The 23078-nt window shown below is 47.0% G+C and overlaps 1 protein-coding gene across 1 annotated transcript in view; it reads right to left on the minus strand.

Annotated features, from left to right (window-relative positions):
- Positions 1-22332, minus strand: part of LOC310791219 (SH3 and multiple ankyrin repeat domains protein 2-like) — a gene marked incomplete at both ends in the record, with an annotated part of 245785 nt that extends 223453 nt beyond the window's left edge. The window contains 4 exons of the mRNA XM_083652896.1: positions 4561-4669; positions 8429-8500; positions 9529-9732; positions 22129-22332. Coding sequence (XP_083509022.1) covers positions 4561-4669; positions 8429-8500; positions 9529-9732; positions 22129-22332 — 589 coding nt within the window. The remainder of the gene's footprint in view (positions 1-4560; positions 4670-8428; positions 8501-9528; positions 9733-22128) is intronic.
- Positions 22333-23078: the final 746 nt, after the last annotated feature.

A 23078-nucleotide genomic window follows, 5' to 3' on the forward strand; every position in this document is an offset into this window, starting at 1 on the left:
CTACTAGCAGGTAAGTAGGGCCCCTACTGGCCGATATGAATGGGGTGATAAGGCGCTGATTACGCCGATTGAATGGGGTGACAACAGTCAGATCGGGATTTCCTACATTTCCCAAAATGCCTTTCAACAACCCGCAGAGAGCGTGCCTGAATTTGTTGCGTCCAGCTGTTGTTGGTTCTAAGTGTAGGTGGAGAAGAGAGTTATGCTTTGGCAACAGCGAAAGCGACAGCGTAGTAATAGCGAGAGAGTTCCTCCAGTCAAGAAAAGAAAAACATAGCTGCACACCTTACTCAAAAGCCAACATTTCTTGTGACTGCAGTGCATTCTGGGTCTCTCTCCTGCTCCTGTGGGTGGAGAAACTGCTCTCTCTCTCTCCTCTTCTTCTACGATGGATTTCTCCCTGTATGATTGGTGAACGTCTCTTGGTGCAAAATGGCGGCTCTAGAAAGAAGCCCTCGCGCTTTGAGGGACTGACACCAAAACCTTACCGTTAATGTTTCCGATTTTCCCATTTGTGATTTTCCGATTTGTGATTGTGTGTGTGTGTGTGCGTGCGTGCGCGCGCGTGTGTGTGTTTGGTGATTACATGCTGCTTTTGCTGCCAGCATTATAGTCCGTCCTCACACAGCACTCACGGCCTCCAGTAAGTGGACCTGTGAGGACTCCTAGCTATTATCCGGGCCTAGCCAAGCGTAGCGTGCAGCACCTGCTCCCCTCTCTTTTGATGGGGGCATTTGTTCTCTGTGTTGAGGAACACACTGGCATTAGGACATGCCTCATTACTCCTGTCCCCCCCACTAATGCTGTGGCTTGTAAAAACACACATACACGTTGTTGTAGCCAAGCACATCATTGTAGCCAAGCCTTTTGGCTACAATGTGTCTTTTTCTAACTGTGTTTACTCGGAGTAGGCCGACTGAGCGGGGCACATGCTTGCGTTCAGGCACGCCGCGGTCCTTCACTGTTGGCAAGTGAGCAGCTCTGCTTCAACAGTTGGCCATTTATTGCCTTGTTTCCGCGTCTGCACATCGCCGGCGTTTAACAGCCTTATTAAAATTCCGATTGAGGGCAGCGACACGTAGCTGCGTTTTATAGGGCAGTTTGGCGTTGTTTATTTGGCCTGTATTCAGAGTGTGGAGGGTCCAGGCTGCTGACGCCCTCTGATGGCCACGAGGAGAGCGTTTCAGCACCACGGACAGAGACAGAGTTTCCTCACAGAGGGAGACGAGGCTATAGAGACACTGCATGAAACAGGCCACGTCCATCACGGGGGGGAAGCTCTCCATTCACTTCCACACACCAGCGTCATTTTCCTTGAATTAAACATAGCTAAAAGCTGTCGTGTGGTGGGGCTGCGCAGACAACAAATGTAAAAAAAAATCGCCAATTAAAGTTTTGTTGTACTCCCGAGCAAAACAAGGAAGCCGTTGAGAATTGGTGAGAAGAAAAATGTGGATGTAGCTGTCAAGGAAGTAAGTTGGAGTGTTCATCTTCCGTATATATGATCTTTGTGTGCAACACGTGACATAGGAGAACGGCAGGATTGGGGGGATGGGGGGGGGGAGGGAGTTTTTGTTTTCCCCCATTGTGGGCGTGGTTTCTGAATGATGACGCGCTCCGCAGTGTCTCTGGCCATGTTCAGACTAGGAGGCCAAATCTGATTTGTGAACTTTAGTGACCTATTAATGACTTTATCCAGATTGGTTTTATGAGTCTGGACGCTCCAAGTCTGATTTGTGTCACTTGTCCCAAACCACATATGGAGGTAGTTTCCAATCTGCTTTCGACTGATGTGACTTCAGTGCGGACGCGCAGATCCACCAAATCTGATTTAAACGTCACTCGCAACTCGTCATCAAATGCTTCTGCGCAGGAAAACCATGTCACCAACGTACATATTTACTGACGCCCATGTCGTTACCATAGCAACCCATGCAGATAGGCCGTTTAGGTCTGGACACACAGATCCGACTTGAGAATCAGATTTGTGGCAGTGCGGACACACTCCCAAATCAGATTTGGGAAACCAATCAAGATAATGATGATTAATGACTTTATCAGCAAATCGGATTTGCCTGTAATGTGAACATGGCCTCTATGGCCCCGAAGAGATGTTTCAGCACCACGGACAGAGACAGAGTTTCCTCACAGAGGGAGACGAAGCTATACAGTGGCTGCCACAGCTTCGGCGAGGAAACACACTTGTCTTTCATTTACTTGTTAACCTTCATCGCTCCAAAGCTCAACCTACAGTAGAGAAGAATCCTTTTGGAGTGATGAATGAGCGTGCATACTGGAAGTGACTGGAGGAACCACTTGGGAGGAACTGGGATAACTGATGGTCAGTTTGTACGTTGGGATGTGGATGCTGGATGCATTTATGAATAACTTTCTCTTTCATTACTATTCTTTTGATCGTTTTTTTTAAATCTCCTTTTATGTTTACCCAGGCCCGGAATCAGGATTGATGATACTCGTTTTGGAGAATTCCCCAGTCTCATAAAAATTTATGTTTACTTTGAATTCCCTCTCCATTTGCCCCCTCCACACCCTGTTATAAAATGAGGAAAACTCTGTTTGTTTGTTCGTCTGTCTGCATAGATTGATCTCCCCAACAGTTTGGCCAATCAAGGTCAAACTGCACATGGACATTGAACACTGGCATAGGCAGGCATTTTGGTAACCCTTTATTTTACAGGTACTCTAGTTACATATGAACTATTTGTAATTACACATGAACACCAAATGTAATTACACAGTAATTACCAATAGTTATAAATGATGTTCATATGTAGTTACATTGTAACAGACCTGTAAAATGAAGTGAGTCTGTTCAACTGTAGTTCATATGTAGTTACATTGTAACAGACCTGTAAAATGGAGTGAGTCTGTTCAACTGTAGTTCATATGTAGTTACATTGTAACAGACCTGTAAAGTGGAGTGAGACCGTTCAACTGTAGTTCATATGTAGTTACATGGTACCGGACCTGTAAAGTGGAGTGAGACTGTTCAACTGTAGTTCATATGTAGTTACATGGTACCGGACCTGTAAAGTGGAGTGAGACTGTTCAACTGTAGTTCATATGTAGTTACATTGTAACAGACCTGTAAAGTGGAGTGAGTCTGTTCAACTGTAGTTCATATGTAGTTACATGGTACCAGACCTGGACCTGTAAATAAGCTCCCGGCTGGGACAGAGATTGCTAAAACCCAGTGGTGGATTCGAACCACTGAACTTCTGATTGCAAAGCAAGCGGCTTTAACCACTGAGCCACGAGGGCTTTCCAGCTTTCTTAGTGGTGGGGGGGGCTGGGGGGGGTATAAACTTTGGGGAGAGATGATCCGGGGGTCTGGTGACCAAAGGGGTCTTTGAGGGGCTTCGACTGGGTCCCCAACAAATTGAGAAATTGGGAAATTGATGGGGAAATGACTCATTTACAATAAGCTAACAATTAGAATGTAGAAGAATGGCTATTTTGATTATAGTTTCACTGTTACCTCTATATCTACAATACTTTTATTAGAATTTTTGTATGTGAATTCTGGACAAAATCATACCTACAACTAAATAAAGTATCAATATTTTCCCCCAAGTCTCTGTGTATAATAACAAAGCTATGAAGTGACAGCAACTACATCTGACTGACATACAGTTATCCTCTTAAACTCCACCATGAAATTTGGAAAGCCCTCGTGGCTGAGGGGTTAAAGCCGCCTGCTTTGCAATCAGAAGTTCAGTGGTTCGAATCCACCACTGGGTTTTAGCAATCTCTGTCCCAGCCGGGAGCTTATTTACAGGTCCAGGTCTGGTACCATGTAACTACAGTTGAACAGACTCACTCCACTTTACAGGTCCGGTACCATGTAACTACATATGAACTACAGTTGAACAGTCTCACTCCACTTTACAGGTCCGGTACCATGTAACTACATATGAACTACAGTTGAACGGTCTCACTCCACTTTACAGGTCTGTTACAATCTAACTACATATGAACTACAGTTGAACAGACTCACTCCATTTTACAGGTCTGTTACAATGTAACTACATATGAACTACAGTTGAACAGACTCACTCCATTTTACAGGTCTGTTACAATGTAACTACATATGAACTTCATTTATAACTATTGGTAATTACTGTGTAATTACATTTGGTGTTCATGTGTAATTACAAATAGTTCATATGTAACTAGGGTACCTGTAAAATAAAGGGTTACCCAGATGTTTTCCATTTTCCCAAATTTAAGCTATTTATGAGCATTTTTGACAAGTCTGCACGTAGTTGTGGAGCGTGCATCCCCAGGTATGGACTAGTCTTAATTAATTGGTTGTTGTTTTTTGGAACTCAGAACTACGGGTAACACTTTGTGTGTAAAGTGTTACCGAACTGGGTCAATGGCACTCTGTTTCCAGTCTCAAGTCTATACTTGTTGTGTGTGTGTGTGTGTGTGTGTGTGTGTGTGTGTGTGTGTGTGTGTGTGTGTGTGTGTGTGTGTGTGTGTGTGTGTGTGTGTGTGTGTGTGTGTGCATGTGCGCATGTGTGTGTACAGTCTCACCACCAGTCTCAAGGTCATGGTAGTTAGGGTCGAGGCCTCTCTCCAACAGCTTAGACACCTTGTCCACCTGGTGGTGCTGAATGAGGTCCATGAACTTCCTCAGATTGGCCTACACGTCCGGAGAAGAGAAAGAACCATTAGACAGACAGAGGAAACAGTTAAGTTAAGTTAAGTTAAGTTAAGTTAACTTATCCCCATGGGGAAATTCATCCTCTGCATTTGACCCATCCTCTACTAGGAACCTTCCTAGAACTAGGAGCAGTGGGCAGCCACAGTGCAGCGCCCGAGGACCAACTCCAGTTATTTTGCCATTGCCTTGGTCAGGGGGCACTGACAGGAGTATGAACCCTAACATACATGTCTTTGATGGTGGGAGGAAACCGGAGCACCCGGAGAAAACCCACACGGACACGGGGAGAACATGCAACCTCCACACAGAAAGGACCTGGGACGGACCGGGGTTCGAACCCGGGACCTTCTTGCTGTGAGGCAACAGTGAGAGAGAGAGAGAGAGAGAGAGAGAGGGTGGGGGGGGGGGAGGATAAGGAGACGGTCAAAGTAAAGGTAGAACAAAGTCTGAAGATATGGGAGAGAGTCTATTCAGGAGGGCAAAGGGGAGGTGGGAAAAAGCAACAAAATAAATCAAAAGAAAGTCAGAGAGGACAGGCGGCGCGATGACATGATGATTGAGGACAGGTGGAGAAGATGACAAGACGATTGTGAGCGAGTCTGGAGTCCCGTCTGCTTTTCTTTCCAGGCCGCGTGATAAAAATAGATAAGAGAGCAGGTCCCCGAAGAGAGGAGGGGAGGAAATGAGCAGAGAAGAAGAATGAGATAGCAGAAGAGAATGGAGACAATGGGCGGCAGAAGAATAGATTGGGAAGGAACGCACGAGGAGAGATGAGGAGGAGGAGGAGGAGGAGGAGGAGGAGGAGGAAGGTGGCAACGGACAAGACGCTTCTGAGAGGCTTTTTGCCGGCGTCTCATAGTATCAACCAGCTTGAATAACATTAGATTTGTTGCCTTATTGTATTCCCGGTTCATATCACTGGAGATTTGGTTCATAACACTGGGTACTTTGTTTCTGGATATTAGTTCTGCTACACTATATTCATAGGTAAGATGATGTAATTCATACAGGTCGCTTGACTTTGAACTTTGTGTTCTTTCTGCAGCCATATCAATATACTGTTACTTTACAGAGGTGGGAAGAAGCAACAAAGTCAAAACGCTGCACTTACATAAGATGTTCAAGTATCTGTTTTCTTTCACTTGAGACGTTTTACTTGTACTCGCTACATTTCAAAAGAAAATTATATCATATCTACTCATTAAATTTTCAAAACAGATGCTCTCAGAAAATCATCAACTCATTGTTTTTTGGGGCCAGCTGATCAAGGGCTAAATGAAGTTTTAATGGAGGTTCAGTCAGGAAGACTATAATCTGTACTTTACACTTCCTCAGTTCACTTCTTATTTCTCCACCCCTTCAAATCTGCTCACACGCTCAAAATAAGCCTCTCAAACTTCCGGGCTTCAATTGAATAATCAGCTGTTTGCCACCTGGTCTCTTTTATCCAATAGCATAGCGTCACATCACCTCTCACATCACCTCCATCGTAAGCCGTTGAGGGGTTCCTGAGATATCGCGTTAACGAGCTTGGAAATGGCGTTCGTGAAGTCACAGTGACCTTGAACTTTGACTTGTGCCCACCAAAATGTAATCACTTCATCCTTGAGTCCAGGTGGACGTTTGAGGCCAATTTGATGAAATTCCGTCAAGGCGTTCCTCAGATATCGCGTTAACGAACATCGGACGGACGTATGTACGGACGGACGGACATCCCGAAACCATAATGCCTCCGGCCTGGCTATCGCTGGCGGAGGCATAAAAAGGAGGGAAGAGGACAGAGAGAGAGAAGCAACAAGACTGCAGAGAATTAAAATTAGTGAATTCAGCTGTGAACAATTACCGTTAACGATTTGTGCTACAGACTCTTTCTTATCTGTGATTCAGAGCAACGTCACTCGGCTCCTTTTACTTCCATACTTTACAGGCAAGTAAATGTAGAATTTGACTTGAGTGAAGGATTTGAAATGCTACTTCAACAAGTATATTTTTAGATTTGTTTGTGTGCATCCATGTCACAATGACATGGTACTGTATGATGATCTCCGTGACATCAGATCGGTCTCCTGAAAGCAGAATCGTTTGGAACCAACAATGGAGAAGACCTTACGTTCCTTCCTTGATCACAGCCGTGGAGACGCCGAGCGTGATGAGTCACTGCCAGCTCAATATCTTCAAATGTCACGGCCGGCCTAATGTTTTCATTGAAGGTTTCATCTCATGTGACTGATGAGTGCTTTCTGTGCTCGGGGTGTGTGCGCGTGTCTGGAAACGGGCCTGATGAATCAGAGTCTGGGGGATGCTCTCTCTATCTCTATCTCTCCCTCTCTCTCTCTCTCTCTCTCTCTCTGCGTGTGTCTTTTCGGAAGCAGGTTGGTGGGCTGGCAGTTGATTGGCTGCCTCAGTGTGAGGTTTAGCCAACCACAGAGCACCAGACGGAATGGGAAACGGCTTTTGGTTCCTCAAAAGTCAGGCCAAAAAACGAAAACAAAAAAAGGAAAAAAGAGAGAAAGACTCAAGATCAGAAATAATGTCTAATATGGCAGAGAAAAGCTAGATTCTCAGACCTACAGGAGTTTTTCTCATTCTGAAACAGATCAGTGTTTTGAAAAAGGGTATGAATGTACATGTGTTTGTGTTTGTGTTTGTGTTCTCCTTTCCCTCTTTTAGGGCTTTCACACCGGCAGGGCTCTGTGCCGGTTCCGGGTTCCCGAACCCAAATTTGAACCGGTCGGCGCGTTCAGACCGAAGAAATAATTGGTTCGGAACCTGAAAAGTTGGTTCTCAGCGGAACCAAAAGATAGTTGGTTTTTCCTTGGGAACCGTGACATCATCAGTGGGCGTGTCTTATTCTAGGCTGTGAAAACGCGCAGGAATGAGAAGAAGGCAGTGACAACATGGAGAAAAATAATTTGCAGTGGTCTCCTGAGGAAACCAAATGTTTAGTGGCGATTTTGGGCATCTACCGAATCTCAAGAAAAGCTAGAGAGCAGTACAAGAAAGAGCAAGTCGTAATGCCGAACTTGCGGAAGAGATGGCCAAGGCTGGGTTCAATCGAAACGCCAGACCAAATAATTAATAAACTTAAAAAACTGAAGAAGGACTAGCGAATAATGTCCTCCCACTTTGGTTCCGCTTAAACTGGTGTCAACGCGGGCTGGTTTCGCCAGAAAGCACCAAGGTTCTGAGACTCCAGAACGGAACCAGAGGCTGAACCAGAACCGTGTCTAGTCTGAAAGTGGTATTTCTGTTTTGTTGAAACACTTGTTTTCTTCGGTGCCATTTCTCTCTCTTCGGTCCTCCCCTGCATTCAGAGGCAGAATCGGAGCAACTGTCGAGACAGTTTCCCAGTGCGCCACTAACACAACGCTGCCAGAAAACACTTATGCTTTGGCTGCTCTACAGCACTGCATGGGACAGCAGCCCAGAGCGCGCCCGGCCTTACACAACCATTAAAAGGGGGAAATCTGTTACTTTTAATTTGCCGTCTAAACTGACTTAGATTCACGTGGGCGAGAGTCGAGAGAGGAATTCTAGTGAAAATAAATTCTCCTTTTTGTTGCTGGGGACCCCTTGGAACCCCCTCAAGGACCCCTGGGCGTCCGCGGACCCCACTTTGAGAATCGCCGTCTTCGAGCATCCCGAAAAACAACACTGGTCAAAAACGACGTTTAAATTAAACTTTTCCTATTCCCGTTTTGCATTGTGTGTGTGTTTACTGTGCAACACGACGCTTACCTTTGTATGGAGTTTGGCGATCTGCTTCTCGTCCACATGGGGCTGCCTATAGACTCGGCTCTTGTAGCGGAACTGTGGAGTGGAGAGCGACGAGGAAAAACAAATAAAAGAAATGATTAAAGGATAAGTCCAGCGTGCGGAAAAAGTCCAAAGCAAAACATTGGATCCGACATAACAACAGTTCCAGTAAAGCTGCAGTTGTAATAAACAGCACAGGTTGAGGAGCTGATAAGCCTGAGGGATGACTTGTTTATATTACACCATGCATCTCCAAATCATCTGCTCATCTGGGAGGAGGATCTGGGGGTGGTGGGAGGGGGGTCAAGCCTGAGATGTGACCTCTTTATCGACGGCAAATTCATTACCGTCGTGCGGTCTTAATTGGTAGATTGTGTGAACGTTTGAATTACATAATGGTTTCCCTGGAGATTGTTGTGTTAGCGTGCGGGTTTGGGTTTGTAGTATATAATATAGTTTGTGCTAGTTATGATGATGTAGTTTGCTTTCATTATCCCAAGATCAATTGTATCTCACCCATTTGAAATGTATGTACAGTTCACCAACTGTGTGAGTGACAGGTGTCAGGTGTCAGAGGGCACACTATCTCATGCCTTCTGGTTCAGTCCACCAACGGGATTCTGGGCCAAAATATTTGATTGGTACTCTAAGGACTCGAAAATAACCCTACAGCCGGAGGCAGAACTCGCCATCTTCGGCTGCTCGGAGTCCTCTCTGGTCTGGACTTCCCCACGGCTGTACAACAATCTCTGACACTGGGGACAACTGTCGGCAAAATACTCATTCTGAAAGAATGGAAGTCCTCCTCTTCACCTTCTTTTCAGGTGTGGCTGATGGACATGATCTCTGTTATACAGATGGAGAGACTCAGGTTCCTGAGAGAGCCAACTCGCTTAGAAGATTCTCCACCATTAGATAGACATAGACTCCCATTCTACTTGACATACTACATTTCTCCGGGATATAGGTGAAAATATGATTTGGGATTGCTCTTTCCTTTAATACCTAACCATATTTTATCACGCCCATTTCATCATGTCAGATGATCAATCAAAACCTCATCTAACTGGCCAATAGTGTACCTCCAAAGACGGGACGCCCTTGCTGATTGGCTGGGGGTATTCCCGGAAGACGCGCTCTTCGTCCAGGAACTTGCCGTCCCTCCCGTTGCTCGCCGGCTGGAAAAGGCCATAGTTGAGCACGTCCTTCAGGCTCTGACTCAGCGTACACAGGATCCGTTGCTTGGCAACCCAGACGGTGGCGTCCGGGTTGAAGCGCATGCATTTCTGATGTCAAAGGTCGGTGTGGGGCAGGGAGGAGAGGAGAGAGTGGAAGGGAGGCAGAGGGGCAAAGAGACAAACTGATTAGAAAGAGAAACAGTCAAGAGGTTTTAGGAGGCTGATCGTCTTGAGGAAACAAGATTTGGTGATCACAGCAATCACAACAAATATAATATTGTAAGTCTAAACATTTCCATTTGAATAAAATAACCCCACACACTGTAATATTGTCAACCTGTGACTGACCCTGACATGCAGGCATGACAAACTTTTGACTGATGGGTGCGAATGGGTTGGTATATAAAACTAGTGGGAGGAATTGAATAGAATAACCCATATAGAAGAGTCGCAACATCTCCATTCACTCCAATGGACCAGTTTTTTTTACTCTCAAGAGTTCCAGGAAGTAAGGTCCTGGATTAAGCAGCACTGTCAAGTTGCAGCAAAATGGACAGTTTGTGTTGTACTTTGAAACACAACTACCTTTTATTTTTATTTTTGAATCAAATTGCACATTATCAGCTTTATTTTAGCATTCAAAAGTAGCGCGAGACCCCTTCCTGGCTGTTCATTGGCTAACGCATTTTGGTCCTCCGCTGACGCCGCTCTCTCTCTCAATTGCTCTGGAATAACCTAAACAATCGGTGCGCGCACAATCGAAATAGCTCATACATTTAGAAGTCAAAATGGCTGCTTTGATAACACAAACCTTGTCCCAGTTATTACAAATGAATGACGCGGGCCAAGTCCCATAGCCGAAGCGTCTTATTGTTGTGATTGTTTTGGACGGCGCTATGCCACGTCGCTCGCTGACGGGGTAATCGACATGACCCGGCCGGGCCCCTGGTCTTCTCCAGCACCAGCTTCACCCAGGAGTGAGTCAACATACAATGCAGGGTTTGTGGCCTTGGCTGAAGAGGCTCGGAGAGGCTTATGGGGCACAGCTGTGTTCAGGATTGTTTACAGCTGGATGTGCTGCTCAGCTGGCAACAGCAGCCCTGCCTCTGTGTTTACAGCTGGATGTGCTCCATGGTGATAGCAGCCCTGCCTCTGTGAGGAAAGCCTGGAGGGATGAGCAGTCTGTGAACTCTGCCTAACCGTAAGCCTCTCGCCTGGCACTGGGATGGGCAGAGGAGAGGAGGGGTGAGGAGAGGAGAGATGGGGAGGGGAGGGGAGGAGGGGAGGAGAGCAGATGAGAGGAGAGGATAGAAGAGGAGGGGAGAGGAGAGAGAGGAGAAGAGAGGAGAGGGAGGAGAGGAGAGGAGAGGGGACGGGAGGAGAGGAGAGGAGAGGAGAGAGAGGAGAGGGAGGAGAGGAGGGGAGAGGAGAGAGAGGAGAAGAGAGGAGAGGGAGGAGAGGAGGGGAGAGGGGACGGGAGGAGAGGAGAGGTTGGGAGGGGAGAGGAGGGGGGAAGAGAGGAGAGGAGGGGAGGGGAGAGGAGAGGAGGGGAGGGGAGAGAGATGGGAGGGGAGGAGAGGAGAGTAGGGGAGAGGGGAGAGATGGGAGGGGAGGAGAGGGGAGGAGAGGAGAGGAGAGGAGAGAGGAGAGGGAAGAGAGGAGAGGAGAGGAGAGAGGAAAGGAGAGGAGGGGAGAGGAGAGGAGAGAGGAAAGGAGAGGAGGGGAGAGGAGAGGAGAGGGAGGAGAGGAGAGGAGGGGAGAGGAGAGGAGAGAGGAAAGGAGAGGAGGGGAGAGGGAGGAGAGGAGAGGAGAGGAGGGGAGAGGAAAGGAGAGGAGGGGAGAGGAGAGGAGAGGAGGGGAGAGGAGAGGAGAGGAGAGAGGAGAGGAGGGGAGAGGAGAGGGAGGAGAGGAGAGGAGGGGAGGGGAGAGAGGAAAGGAGAGGAGGTGAGAGGAGAGGAGAGGAGAGGAGAGGAGAGGAGAGGAGAGGAGAGGAGAGGAGAGGAGAGGAGAGGAGAGGAGGGGAGAGGAGAGGAGCAGAGAGGAGAGGAGGGGAGGGGAGAGAGGAGAGGAGAGGAGAGGAGAGGAGAGATGAATGGTTGAAGGTATACAGAAGCAGATGTCTGGCAGCTGGCAAAGCTGTTCAGGCTGATATGGTCTTCTTTCCCTCCACTGGTTTATTACAGTGGCAAATCTCCATCCACTTGCATCAGTGCTGCTCCCTCATCCCTCAGCATGATGAGCTGAACTTAGACAATATAGATTTCACTGTCTATGGAATTGGGAAACAATGTTTAAAGGAACAGCTCACCCTAAAATACAAAATACATATTTTTCCTCTCACCTGTAGTGCTATTTATCCACCTAAAACCTTGTTGTGTGCAGTTTCATGTAGGAACTATTTTCTTTAGACCGAACTACACCCGCTAGCTACCAGTTACAGTAGTTCCTACATGAAACTGCTCACAACTAAGTCTGTGTTATTTTGGATAACTGGGTCATTATTTCTGGAAAGAGACATTTGAGTTTTTCAAATGGATGTTTTTGCCGTTTTGAGCAGCACAAGCCGAGTTCCATTGTATTTGAGAAAAGGCAGAAATCTCTACGCCTGATATCTCCAAAACTCAGCAACTCACACCAAAACGATGTAGATGGATAAATACTAGCACTACATGTAAGAGGAAAAACATGTCATTTTGGATTTTAGGGTGAGCTGTCCCTTTAAGTCACATCTTCCAAGTAGAGCCAAATAAAATGACAGCTATCTTAGTGCACCTCGGCCCATGTAGCAGGAACATCTCTGTTCCCAGGTGAGAGAATAAAAGCATAAATAAGAGAAATACCATAAGCTCAGTCTTCTTCAGCATCGCTAACAGTCTTCTTCAGTGGGGTCACTGTGCAGTGCAACTCCACCGGAGCACTCGAGGGTTAAGAGGGTTTAAGGTTGAAGTGTTTCACAAGAGTGCACCGGGCATTACCAACTCTCCACTTTACAATTTTCATTCCACGACAAAACCTCTTGAATCATCTGATGATTGAAACCAGCAAACCTCTTGAGCGCCAGAGCTCGCTCGTCTAACCTTGAGTCTCAATTTTCAAATCATCAGCAAAAATCATCTCGGAGAAAAGATGCAGAGGATCCGACCGGATATAACGAGTTACAACCGTCTATAATTGGCATGAAATGAGAAGGGAAATGGATTATAGATATAAAAGAGAATGTGAGTGGAGGAAGAGAGCGAGTGAGAAGATTAAAGAAGAAACAAAGAGGGAAAGCTGGAGGAACTACTGATATTAATGCCTAGTCCTCACTCATTTTCCTGATTTACTTCCCTCCATCACATTTGTATAGAGAGCCAAAGTGGAACGTCACTTCCTGCTTCAGCACTGTACCAGAGATTTCCATCCGCCATTTATTTTCCCGTAGACATTTTCGTAAAATGCTTATAAAAATTGTTTTACTGGTTCAAACCAAACGGTTCAGATGTATTTAGAAACAGGAGAGATCGCTTAACATTTCACTTGGACCAAAACGTAAAAAGATGCGGGTTTAAAGAAAATATTTGTTCCATGTTTTTTTGGGGGTTTTTTTTGGTCTGAGTGAAATGTCCCATGGTCTCTCCTGATTGAACAGATTGAGTGCAATCAGTACCACTCTGGATACTCTCAGTATGTAATGAGGGTGATGTTAATTGTACATAATTGTACTGTACAGGTTTAGACAGTGAAGCGTCATTTTGATCTGTATTCTATTTGAAATGAGGCAAAATTACCTCCTGTGTGCTCTGATGTGTTGACAGGAGGGAGGTTTAGTTCCATGTAGGAGCTGCACAGTTGGATGAGGGGATGTGTGTGTGATGTGTGTGATGTGTGTGTGTGTGTGTGTGTGTGTGTGTGTGTGTGTGTGTGTGTGTGTGTGTGTGTGTGTGTGTGTGTGTGTGTGTGTGTGTGTGTGTGAATTATTCAGCTGTGTTTGCTTCCCAAGTGGACTGTGTGACCCGATCATGTGATCAAGTGGCACCACTGAGTGCTCAGTGATGAATGTGAAATCATGAGCATCAGTGCATGTGAGACAGCTTAGTGCACATGTGAACACACACACATACATATGAGGTACGGCACCTCATACATACACACACATGCACATGCACACGCACACACACACACGCACACACACATGCACATGCACACACGCACACGCATACACACACACGCACACACACACGCGCACACACACACGCACACACACACACGCACACATGCACACACACACACGCGCAGGCACACGCACGAACGCACACGCACACACGCACACGCACACACACACACACACAACATCTCTATACTGTGGAGAAACAAAGTCCAACCTAATTACATCAAAGGGTCATGGGTTCATTGGTGGGTTGACACTGTTAAAAATTTAACCTCACACGCATGCACACGCACACACATGCACGCACACGCACACACACACACGCACAAGCATGCACACACGCACGCACACACACACACACACACACACACACACACACACACACAAGCATGCACGCGCGCGCACACACACACACACACACACACACAAGCATGCACGCGCACACACACACACACACACACACACACACACACACACACACACACAGACACATACACACTTTTCACACATTCCTTTGTTCTCGTAGAAGATATGATATTCTAATTGATTTGACCTTACCTAGTACAAAGTGCTATTGTCATTCTGGAAAATATATCTTTTAAATGCAACTATGGGGACTGCCGTCACCACGAGTCCCAGCTTTCCAGTCATACTCAATTAATGCAACTCCAACAATGTATAGGGACCCCAGTATCAATATTCAAATAGGCGAAAATAATATATTATTTATACTGCAAGCAAAACACTCCATGGTCTTTGCAAAAACTCCATAAAGTGGACATGGGGAGACTCATGGGTACCCATAGAACCCATTCTCATTCAAATATCTTGAGGTGAGAGGTCAAGGCTGGGACCCCTTGGAAAATGGGCATGCCAGTTTTTCCCTCGCCAAAATTTTGCCTAACTATAGAGCGTTATTTATCCCCCTTCCTCACAAGCTAACACGCTAACAATGACAGCGTTGGTACCAATGGCTGCCTCAGGTCTTCTAGTTTCATATGATGCCAGGATCTTCACTTTAGATTTAAAAACGAGCCCTACAGCTACAGCCTCAGTCATATCGGCCGCCGATGCTAATTTCAACTGAGGGTGGAAAATCTTAAACTGAAGGTGTGATGCATGCTCCTGCACCCCCGTAGAACCGGGCCTGCAGGGCCGTTAGCGTGAAGGATGGAGACCCAGCAGGTATCGGTCACCCCCTCTGCCTCCCTTTCTTCTGTCCTCATTTTGTTCTGCCAGCCATGAAGAGGAAAAGCCCGAACCTAGTCAAGTCAAGTCAAGTCAAGTTTATTTATATAGCCCTAATTCACAAGCATGTCTCAGAGGGCTTCACAGAAAGTATGTCTAGCTGATTCTAGCTAACACACAATAACAAGAATATACAGAATAAAGATAACATTTGAACATTTGAAGAAAACAGGAGAGTGGAGGAGGGAGGGAGAGGGAGGAGGGAGGAGAGGGGGGAGGTGGGGAGAAAATAGGAAATGTGGGGAGGTGGGAGGGCGCAGGGGAAGGAGAGCAGTGGGAATGTGAGAGAGGGGGGAGGACAGAGAGGAGGAGAGAACAGAGAAGGAGAGGTGGAAGGGTACAGGGGAGGTAGAGTAGAGGTAGGGTCTAGGGTGGAGGGAGGGAGGGAGGAGAGGGGGGAGGTGGGGAGAAAATAGGAAATGTGGAGGAGGAGAGAACAGGGGAGGAGAGATGAGGGTGCAGGGGAGGGAGAACCAGGGTAGGGATAGGGTCTAGGGTTGAGGGAGGGGAGGGAATAGGATACGGGCCCGGATTAGGGCGAGGGTGGGGAGAAATGGGAAATGTGGAGGAGGAGAGAACAGAGAAGGAGAGGGTGCAGGGGAGGGAGAGCAGGGGGAATGTGAGAGGGAGGAGAGGGCAGAGAGGAGGAGAGAACAGAGAAGGAGAGGTGGGGGGGCGCAGGGGAAGGAGAGCAGTGGGAATGTGAGGGTACAGGGGAGGTAGAGTAGAGGTAGGGTCTAGGGTGGAGGGAGGGAGTAGGATACGGGCCCGGATTAGGGCGAGGGTGGGGAGAAAATGGGAAATGTGGAGGAGGAAAGAACAGAGAAGGAGAGGTGGGAGGGTGCAGGGGAAGGAGAGCGGGGGGAATGTGAGAGAGGGGGGAGGACAGAGAGTAGAGGTGCAGGGGAAGGAGAGCAGGGGAAGAAGAGCAGGGGGAATGTGAGAGAGGGGGGAGGACAGAGAGTAGAGGTAGGGTCTAGGGTGGAGGGAGGGAGTAGGATACGGGCCCGGATTAGGGCGAGGGTGGGGGGAAAATGGGAAATGTGGAGGAGGAGAGGACAGAGAAGGAGAGGTGGGAGGGTGCAGGGGGAGGAGAGCAGGGGGAATGTGAGAGAGGGGGGAGGACAGAGAGGCAGAGAAGGAGGGGTGGGAGGGTGCAGGGGAAGGAGAGCAGGGGGAATGTGAGAGAAGGGAGAGCAGGAAGTGGCAGGGATTCAGGAAAATAGGGGAGAAGAGGAGGAAGAGGAAGGAGCAGAGGGGGGGAGAATGAGGAGAGAGCAGGAGAAGGGAGGGGGGGCGGTGGGATGTGGGGGAGGAAAGAGCATGGAAAGAGAGGAGAACAAGAAGGGGGAAGAAGGGAAGAAGCGGGGAAAGGGGGAAAGAGAGGGGGGACAACTGACTACTCTAAGCATTAACCAGAGCTAACTGGGACATAGTATCTAGCTAATCTACAGCCTAATCTGGCCTATCCTACCCTGCTCTAGTCTGATTTTAGCCTGAACACTAACAGGTCAGCCTTAGGCTGTAGCTAATCTATCGCCTACCTAAGCTGTTCTAAACCAACCGGCAGCCCTCGACCAGTGATGAAGAGCACCGATGCCCCCCGACCCGGCCCCCACCCACATATGGCGTGGGAGGGAAGGCCAGGCCGGGACACAGCGGCACCCCCTCACCCCCAGTGAACGCAAGAAAACCTTTCCACCATATGGATCGCCGCATGGATTGCCCCAGTGACTTGGCTGAGGAGGAACCTTGTGAGGTCGTTGTGCTAGGGGCCAATTGCTGCGGCCCAGGCGGACCCAGCCCCCACGCGACCCGCCCCCCCAGCCCCCAGCCACCAGCATAGTGACTGAGAGCGTGAGAGCAGGCCACGCGGGGGACGGGCCCACCCACCAGGCCACAGCAGCGGACCCCCGTCTGGGGACTCCCCTCCGAGACAGGCCGAGAGATGCCGGGCTAAACCATGCACAGAGTTTCCGATAATGAAACTCTGTGAATGGTTTAATATGGAAATAAAATGTACAAGAGAACAGAAAATTGAAAATGTAAAAAGAGTCCAACAGAAGGGATATAAAAATGTAATTTTTAAATTATCCTAAGATCAGGGAAGGGAGTTGAAAATCTAAAAAGTAGAGTCCAAAAGGAAATAGAAAATGCAGTCTTTAAGTGTTCGTAGGTTTAGAGAATATTAGTTAATTAACTAGGTGACAAAAAGGGTAACAAGATTGGGAGTTCCATGAGGATGATCTGAGGAATCCATGAGTCCGCGTTGGTGACATGGATTAAGAGGAGGGGAGGGGAGGATAGGAGTCGGAGGTGATGATTAAGAGGAGGGGAGGATAGGAGTTGGAGGTGATGATGAGGCGGCGGGGGGGGGGGCTGGGGGGGCGCCCCCCCCTTCCCTTAGGCAGGCAGGTGACCAGGATGATGAGGATAGGGGTCGGTGGTGGTGAAGAGCCCGGGGTGTCAGACAGTAGAAGGAGTAGCGGCAGGTGGCTAGGGCGATGACGGCCGGACCTAGGGCTGCAGCGGCGGGGGTGTACGTCAGGCCAGTGAAGGACACCTGAGGGGGAGAGAGAGAAGAGAGCGGGGGAATCTGCGCAGAGGTGGAACTAACTCTATAGACAACAATAAAATTAGGTCAAAACAAAATTTATTAGGATTTTTATTTTTATTTTTTAGGATGACTAATACTATACTGCTAATTCAGGTCTAAGTACCACCTAACACCACTGTCAATGATTCAGCCCTGTTGATGCGGACCGTAAATCATGACCTACAACAAAATTTATTAGGATTTTTTTTTTTTTTTTTTTTTTTTTTTTTTTTTTTTTTTTTTTTAGGATGACTAATACTATACTGCTAATTCAGGTCTAAGTACCACCTAACACCACTGTCAATGATTCAGCCCTGTTGATGCGGACCGTAAATCATGACCTACAACAAAAATTTATTAGGAAAAATAGTGTGGACTGTAGTGTGGAGGACCATGGAGAATCCAGTGTAAAGACATCTGGACCTGCTCTCCGTCCCCCAGGACACAGATCAAACACAGAGCTACATGAGGATGAGGATGAGATGGAGCTACTGTAGTCTGGCAGCAGGTCCACAGAGGCCTGCAGCAGTGCCAGTCCTCTTTGATGAGACACCGTTCTGTCCTGGAGTTCTGTGAGAAGAACTGTGGAGCCACGTGTGCTGCTGACAGCTATCTGTGCATCCCACACCTCCAATGGGGATGCAGGATTCTGCCCATACAATAGGTATGCTATTATACAGTGGGACAATTTATTATGATGGTACTCCTATGAATACAGCAGACATGGTGGTACGTGATAAGCAACAGTATAGCTAGCTAGCTACTGACTGTGTAGGGCTGCCCTTTCAACACAATTGGGAGTAAGAAACATTCACAATTCCCACTGTTAAAATGAATAAAACATAATACAACATTCACAAGTCCCACTGTTAAAACTGCTGTAACGTGGGCGTCCAGGTAGTGTAGCGGGAGCTTCCCTGCCTACCAACACGAGGGTCGCAGGTTCGCAACCCCCGTGTGTTGCCTCCGGGTTGGTCGGTCGTCCATACAGGCACGATTGGCTGGAGTCTGCGGGTGGGAAGCCGGATTGGGGGTGTGTGTCCTGGTCGCTGCGCTAGCGCCTCCTCTGGTCGGTCGGGGCGGAAGGGAACCGGTGGGAATAGCGTGATCCTCCCACGTGCTACGTCCTGCCGGTGAAGCTCCCCGCTGTCAGGTGAAAAGAAGCGGCTGGCAACTGCGCATGTGTCGGAGGAAGCATGGTGCTAGTCTACGGCTCTCTCCAGATCGGCAGAGGGTGGAGCAGCGACCGGGGCAGCAGGGGGGGAAATTGGCCAAGTAGAATTGGGGAGAAAATGGGGGGAAATCGTAAGCTATGTTCTCATACTTCACATGTAAGGATTTTTGGGCAGACTAGGTTGTTTTTCACTTAGTCCATTGTAGCTTCAGTGGGACTTCACAGCCGCTTTGAGGAATTTTGAGAAATGATCACAAGATCTAAATACATTTTGTGGAGGAGACAAAACTAGCAGCAGGAAGTAGTTTGATATTGAACATTATATTGTCCAATGGAAAGGTATAGGGATGGACTGGTGTACCTGACCTAGGTTCAGTTCCTAACCTAACTCATACACTGTACATTTTCAGAATTTTTCCCCGTATGTAACCTTGATCAAAACCTTACCCTAAACTTACCCAAAATTGTTAATTAGCTAAAGTTTTAACTGAATGGAATTAGGCATGAGGACAATAGTCACATTTTTGCCTTCGGGAAAATATATTGGTTGTTTGACATGTTTATTGCCCTGTCGTCTGTTAATGCCTACGACAGTCCATAGACGGCTTTATGATTATGAAGCTAAATGCTTCTCTCGCTGTAATATATTTGACTAATCAATAGCGTGGGCCCGCCTTGTTTTGATCAGCATTGAACCAGCCGACGCCTACATCATAAGTCGCTGTCCCTGTCCTCATTCATTTTCCAGATCTACAGAGTCCTGCATCGCATCGCCCCCACAGTCTCTTACTGTGACACCTTTGGCTGAGCAGGGAGTTGTCAATGTTAATAATAGGAGGAGCCCCCCCCCGCCCCATCCCTGCCCTCAAAGGTCCATATATCAACCCCCCCCCCCCCCCACACACACACACATGACGACGCCCACAGCACGTTCACACAACACTGCACACTATCAGGAACAAGACATCACATGACTATAGGGGAGCAGTTGGTCAAAGCTCATTTAAGTCCAAAGGCTTTATATTTATGGAAATGGGTGCGAGAAAGAGTCAAAACCAAAAGCAACTTCTAACAGCTCATGAGAGGCAATATGAGAAGTGATATGCATGCCTGCCTTGAAAGCATAGATTCACTTAATATAAATTATGTTATGTTCTTTTTTTAATATATACTGTAAATGAATTGAAGATATCAGGACAAAATGTAATATGCCATTGGTTATGTAATTCCAGGTCCAATCACAATTCAAAAGAAAAAGGGTTATTATTATAATACCAGTCCAAACCTGTGGCTTGTCTGTGCCAAATTTTCTTAAAATGAAATTGCTATCGGGACATTCTGGTCCTGTGTGTATTCGAGGGATCAGCCGAGCAGCATTTTGGTAAACAAACCGCGGCACTGGGTGGCAACGGCAATGGAACCGTATGGAGCCTGAGTTTTAGCGTCTGACTCTAGCCGGCTGACTCGGTTTACATTTTAAAAACGGCGACAGTTCACACAACTTTAACATGACGTGCATATATTATACATCAAACTCTTGAGCTACTTCTGCTCTCACTCAGAATGTCAAAAATATAAGCGACGTGATGTATAGTTTTTGAGATATTAACGTTGGTTTGGCACAACTCATAGTTAACTGCCGCGGGGTTCCGCATTTCTGGGTGGCAAGTGATGTCACGCTGATTCGTCCTATACTTTGGCCCATCTACACCAATTTGTAAAAGAAAAGAAAAAAATAAACTGTTAAACTGCAGGAAATATGCCTATATGCCCAAATATGGCAGGATTATTGTATTGGTTAAAGTAATACAAACATCTATGTCTTTGGTAGCGTCAGTTTGGAAATGGCGTATACGTTTCTCCTGGAGGTATTAGCACTAAATGTAATGCAAATAGAGGTCTGGGCCTGGGAGACTGTGTGAAAAAACTAATGCATGTGTACATGTACATGTCAATTAAACAGAAAGAAATACAATAAAGAATTCACTCACTCTTCTGCGATGGAAGTGAACATGTTGCGGGAGTGAGCAGAGTGCAGCAGAGCGGATGTGGGTCAGTCAGTGTAAAAGGTTTGCACATCTGCGATCACACCTGCGTGTTGACACCCACACTGTGCTCGGTAATATTTCAAAATATACCTGTTTGTTTGACGCACGCTGACAATAATTATACCCTCCAATTAAATGCCCCCGTTAACCTTCGTTAGCGCCCATTCGTTAACGAAGTGGCGTGGAAGTTTGCGCGTCTACTTTACATACGGTGTATGCATCTGCTTTCCTCGCACGTACAGGATACAGCTGGTGTTTTTTTTATGCATTTCGTACCATCAACAAATCCTATGAAAACTAATTATTCATTAAAGCCTCTGGCAACCCAGCTTCAAATATCAATTTTTTATAGGATATCACAGCTGACCAGCACATTAATTACCCACTCAAATATGAGTTAAAAAAAAAACATTCACAACTATGAGTGGCATGCTGATCAGTTGTGACCGGCGCGGAGCAAAACAGAACGCTTTTTTTTTTCTCTCTCTCTTTTTTTTTAACCTTTATATATATACAGGATGAGTCTCACTGAGAGCAATGCTCTCTTTTTCAGGAGCGCCCTGTTCACATTCACACACACATTCATACGTGGAAGCTGACCAGTACAACCACAGTCTGATCTGCTGGCGACTGAGCACTTCTGGTGTGAATGCTCGATGTTTTCGTGACGCGCTGCGCCGCCTGCGTTTCCAGTGTGTCTGTTCCACTCAGGGTCACTCTGAGCCTTTTCTCCTAGTTGTGATTGGTTGGAGATTGTTGAGGTCAGCAATCTCCTGAGATAACTCCGCCCACTTTATCTCGACTTTTTCAAAGTGCCAAAAAAATGCGAATTGATTTTTTTTTAAAGATCAGAGTATAATTGAATTTTCATATTTTGTAGACAGTTTTGATATGCATCGAAGACCACAAATTACATATTTATAAGAAAATCACAAAATTGCCTTGCCAGAGGCTTTAACCCGGGGACTATTTTCGCTGCTATGGAGCTGCTTTCCTGAGATCGCAAAAGTGTTTTATGGTGGGTTTTTTAAAGTTGTTTGAGTAAAAAAGTTGACTCACAATGGTGAAAATATGCTGCCCGGAGCAACGGCGCGGCTCACGCGTTTCACTTTCAGTTTTCAGTCTCGATGCGTTTTGAGAGGAAGATAAGGTCGGATTTTTCAAACAATAAAATACTGTGAATATTTTATTCCATATCTACCACCATGATATGCAAATGCACAAAGAGACAGATACAAGGGCTATATCTCCTCCTCCCCCTCCTCCTCCTCCACAGATAGATACTCACCGTCTGCTGCAGGTCTGGGATGAGGACGCGGACGACCAGCGAGTGCGTGTGGACGTCCTCCATGCGGGTGGGTGAGGGCTCGGCGGTGGCCCTTATGGTCTCGTAGATGGTCTCCTCGCGGGAGCTGTCGGAGGCAGAGTCGTCGGAGTAGTCGGAGAAGCTCTGTGCCATCTCATCCTCACTGGAGGTGGGGCTCCGGGGCATAGTCAGCAGGCCGGGCGGATTCAGCTGCGGGAGAGAGAGGAGAGGAGAGACGCGACACTACTGTGAGAGAGAGAGAGAGACGCGACACTGTGACACTCTAGTGTGACACCGCGGTCACACTACAGCTTCATTAGAGAGGGTAGTAGGCTTTACAATGAGAGAATCAATTCCCTCTACTCCCATTACTGTAGATGCCCTTTGTCCCTCCTGTGTGCACTGTGGCGATGCTGCTTGTTAGTTGATCCTGCTACTCTCCAGCCAGCGAGCGCTCCCCGTCTCCTTCACCTGAGGAGCAAATGTAGCTTCACGTCTTCAAGACGTCGCTTCGTTAAGGTTAAATGTGTGAGTTAAGGATCTTCTTAAGAATCTGATCGCTCGTAAAAAAAAAATCGCAATGGACCCCGTGACCGTACTGAGGTGTCAAAATGACTAATGGCTCAGCAAATGAAATCATGATGAAACATCATCTCATCAGTCACGGTTTGTAACCTTGTTCTCATGAGTGACCTGAGCAGGGTTGAGACAGTTCAAAACCAAAAATATGTCAGTCTGTGTGTGTATGCATTGTTATTATTTTCTCTCAAACAGTTACCTCGGCACAATGGTGCAGAAGGTTCACATTGACTACATAACTGTGAGCATTCTGGTTGTATTACTAAAGTGGAGATGAAATAGTGAAATAGATGTACCACAACAAAAGAAAATTTTCGTCAGCACTTACAATAGATCAGAAGAAGTATAAAGTG

Source organism: Poromitra crassiceps, assembly GCF_964638095.1.
Source record: "Poromitra crassiceps genome assembly, chromosome: 16".
Classification (NCBI taxonomy): Eukaryota; Metazoa; Chordata; class Actinopteri; order Beryciformes; family Melamphaidae; genus Poromitra; species Poromitra crassiceps.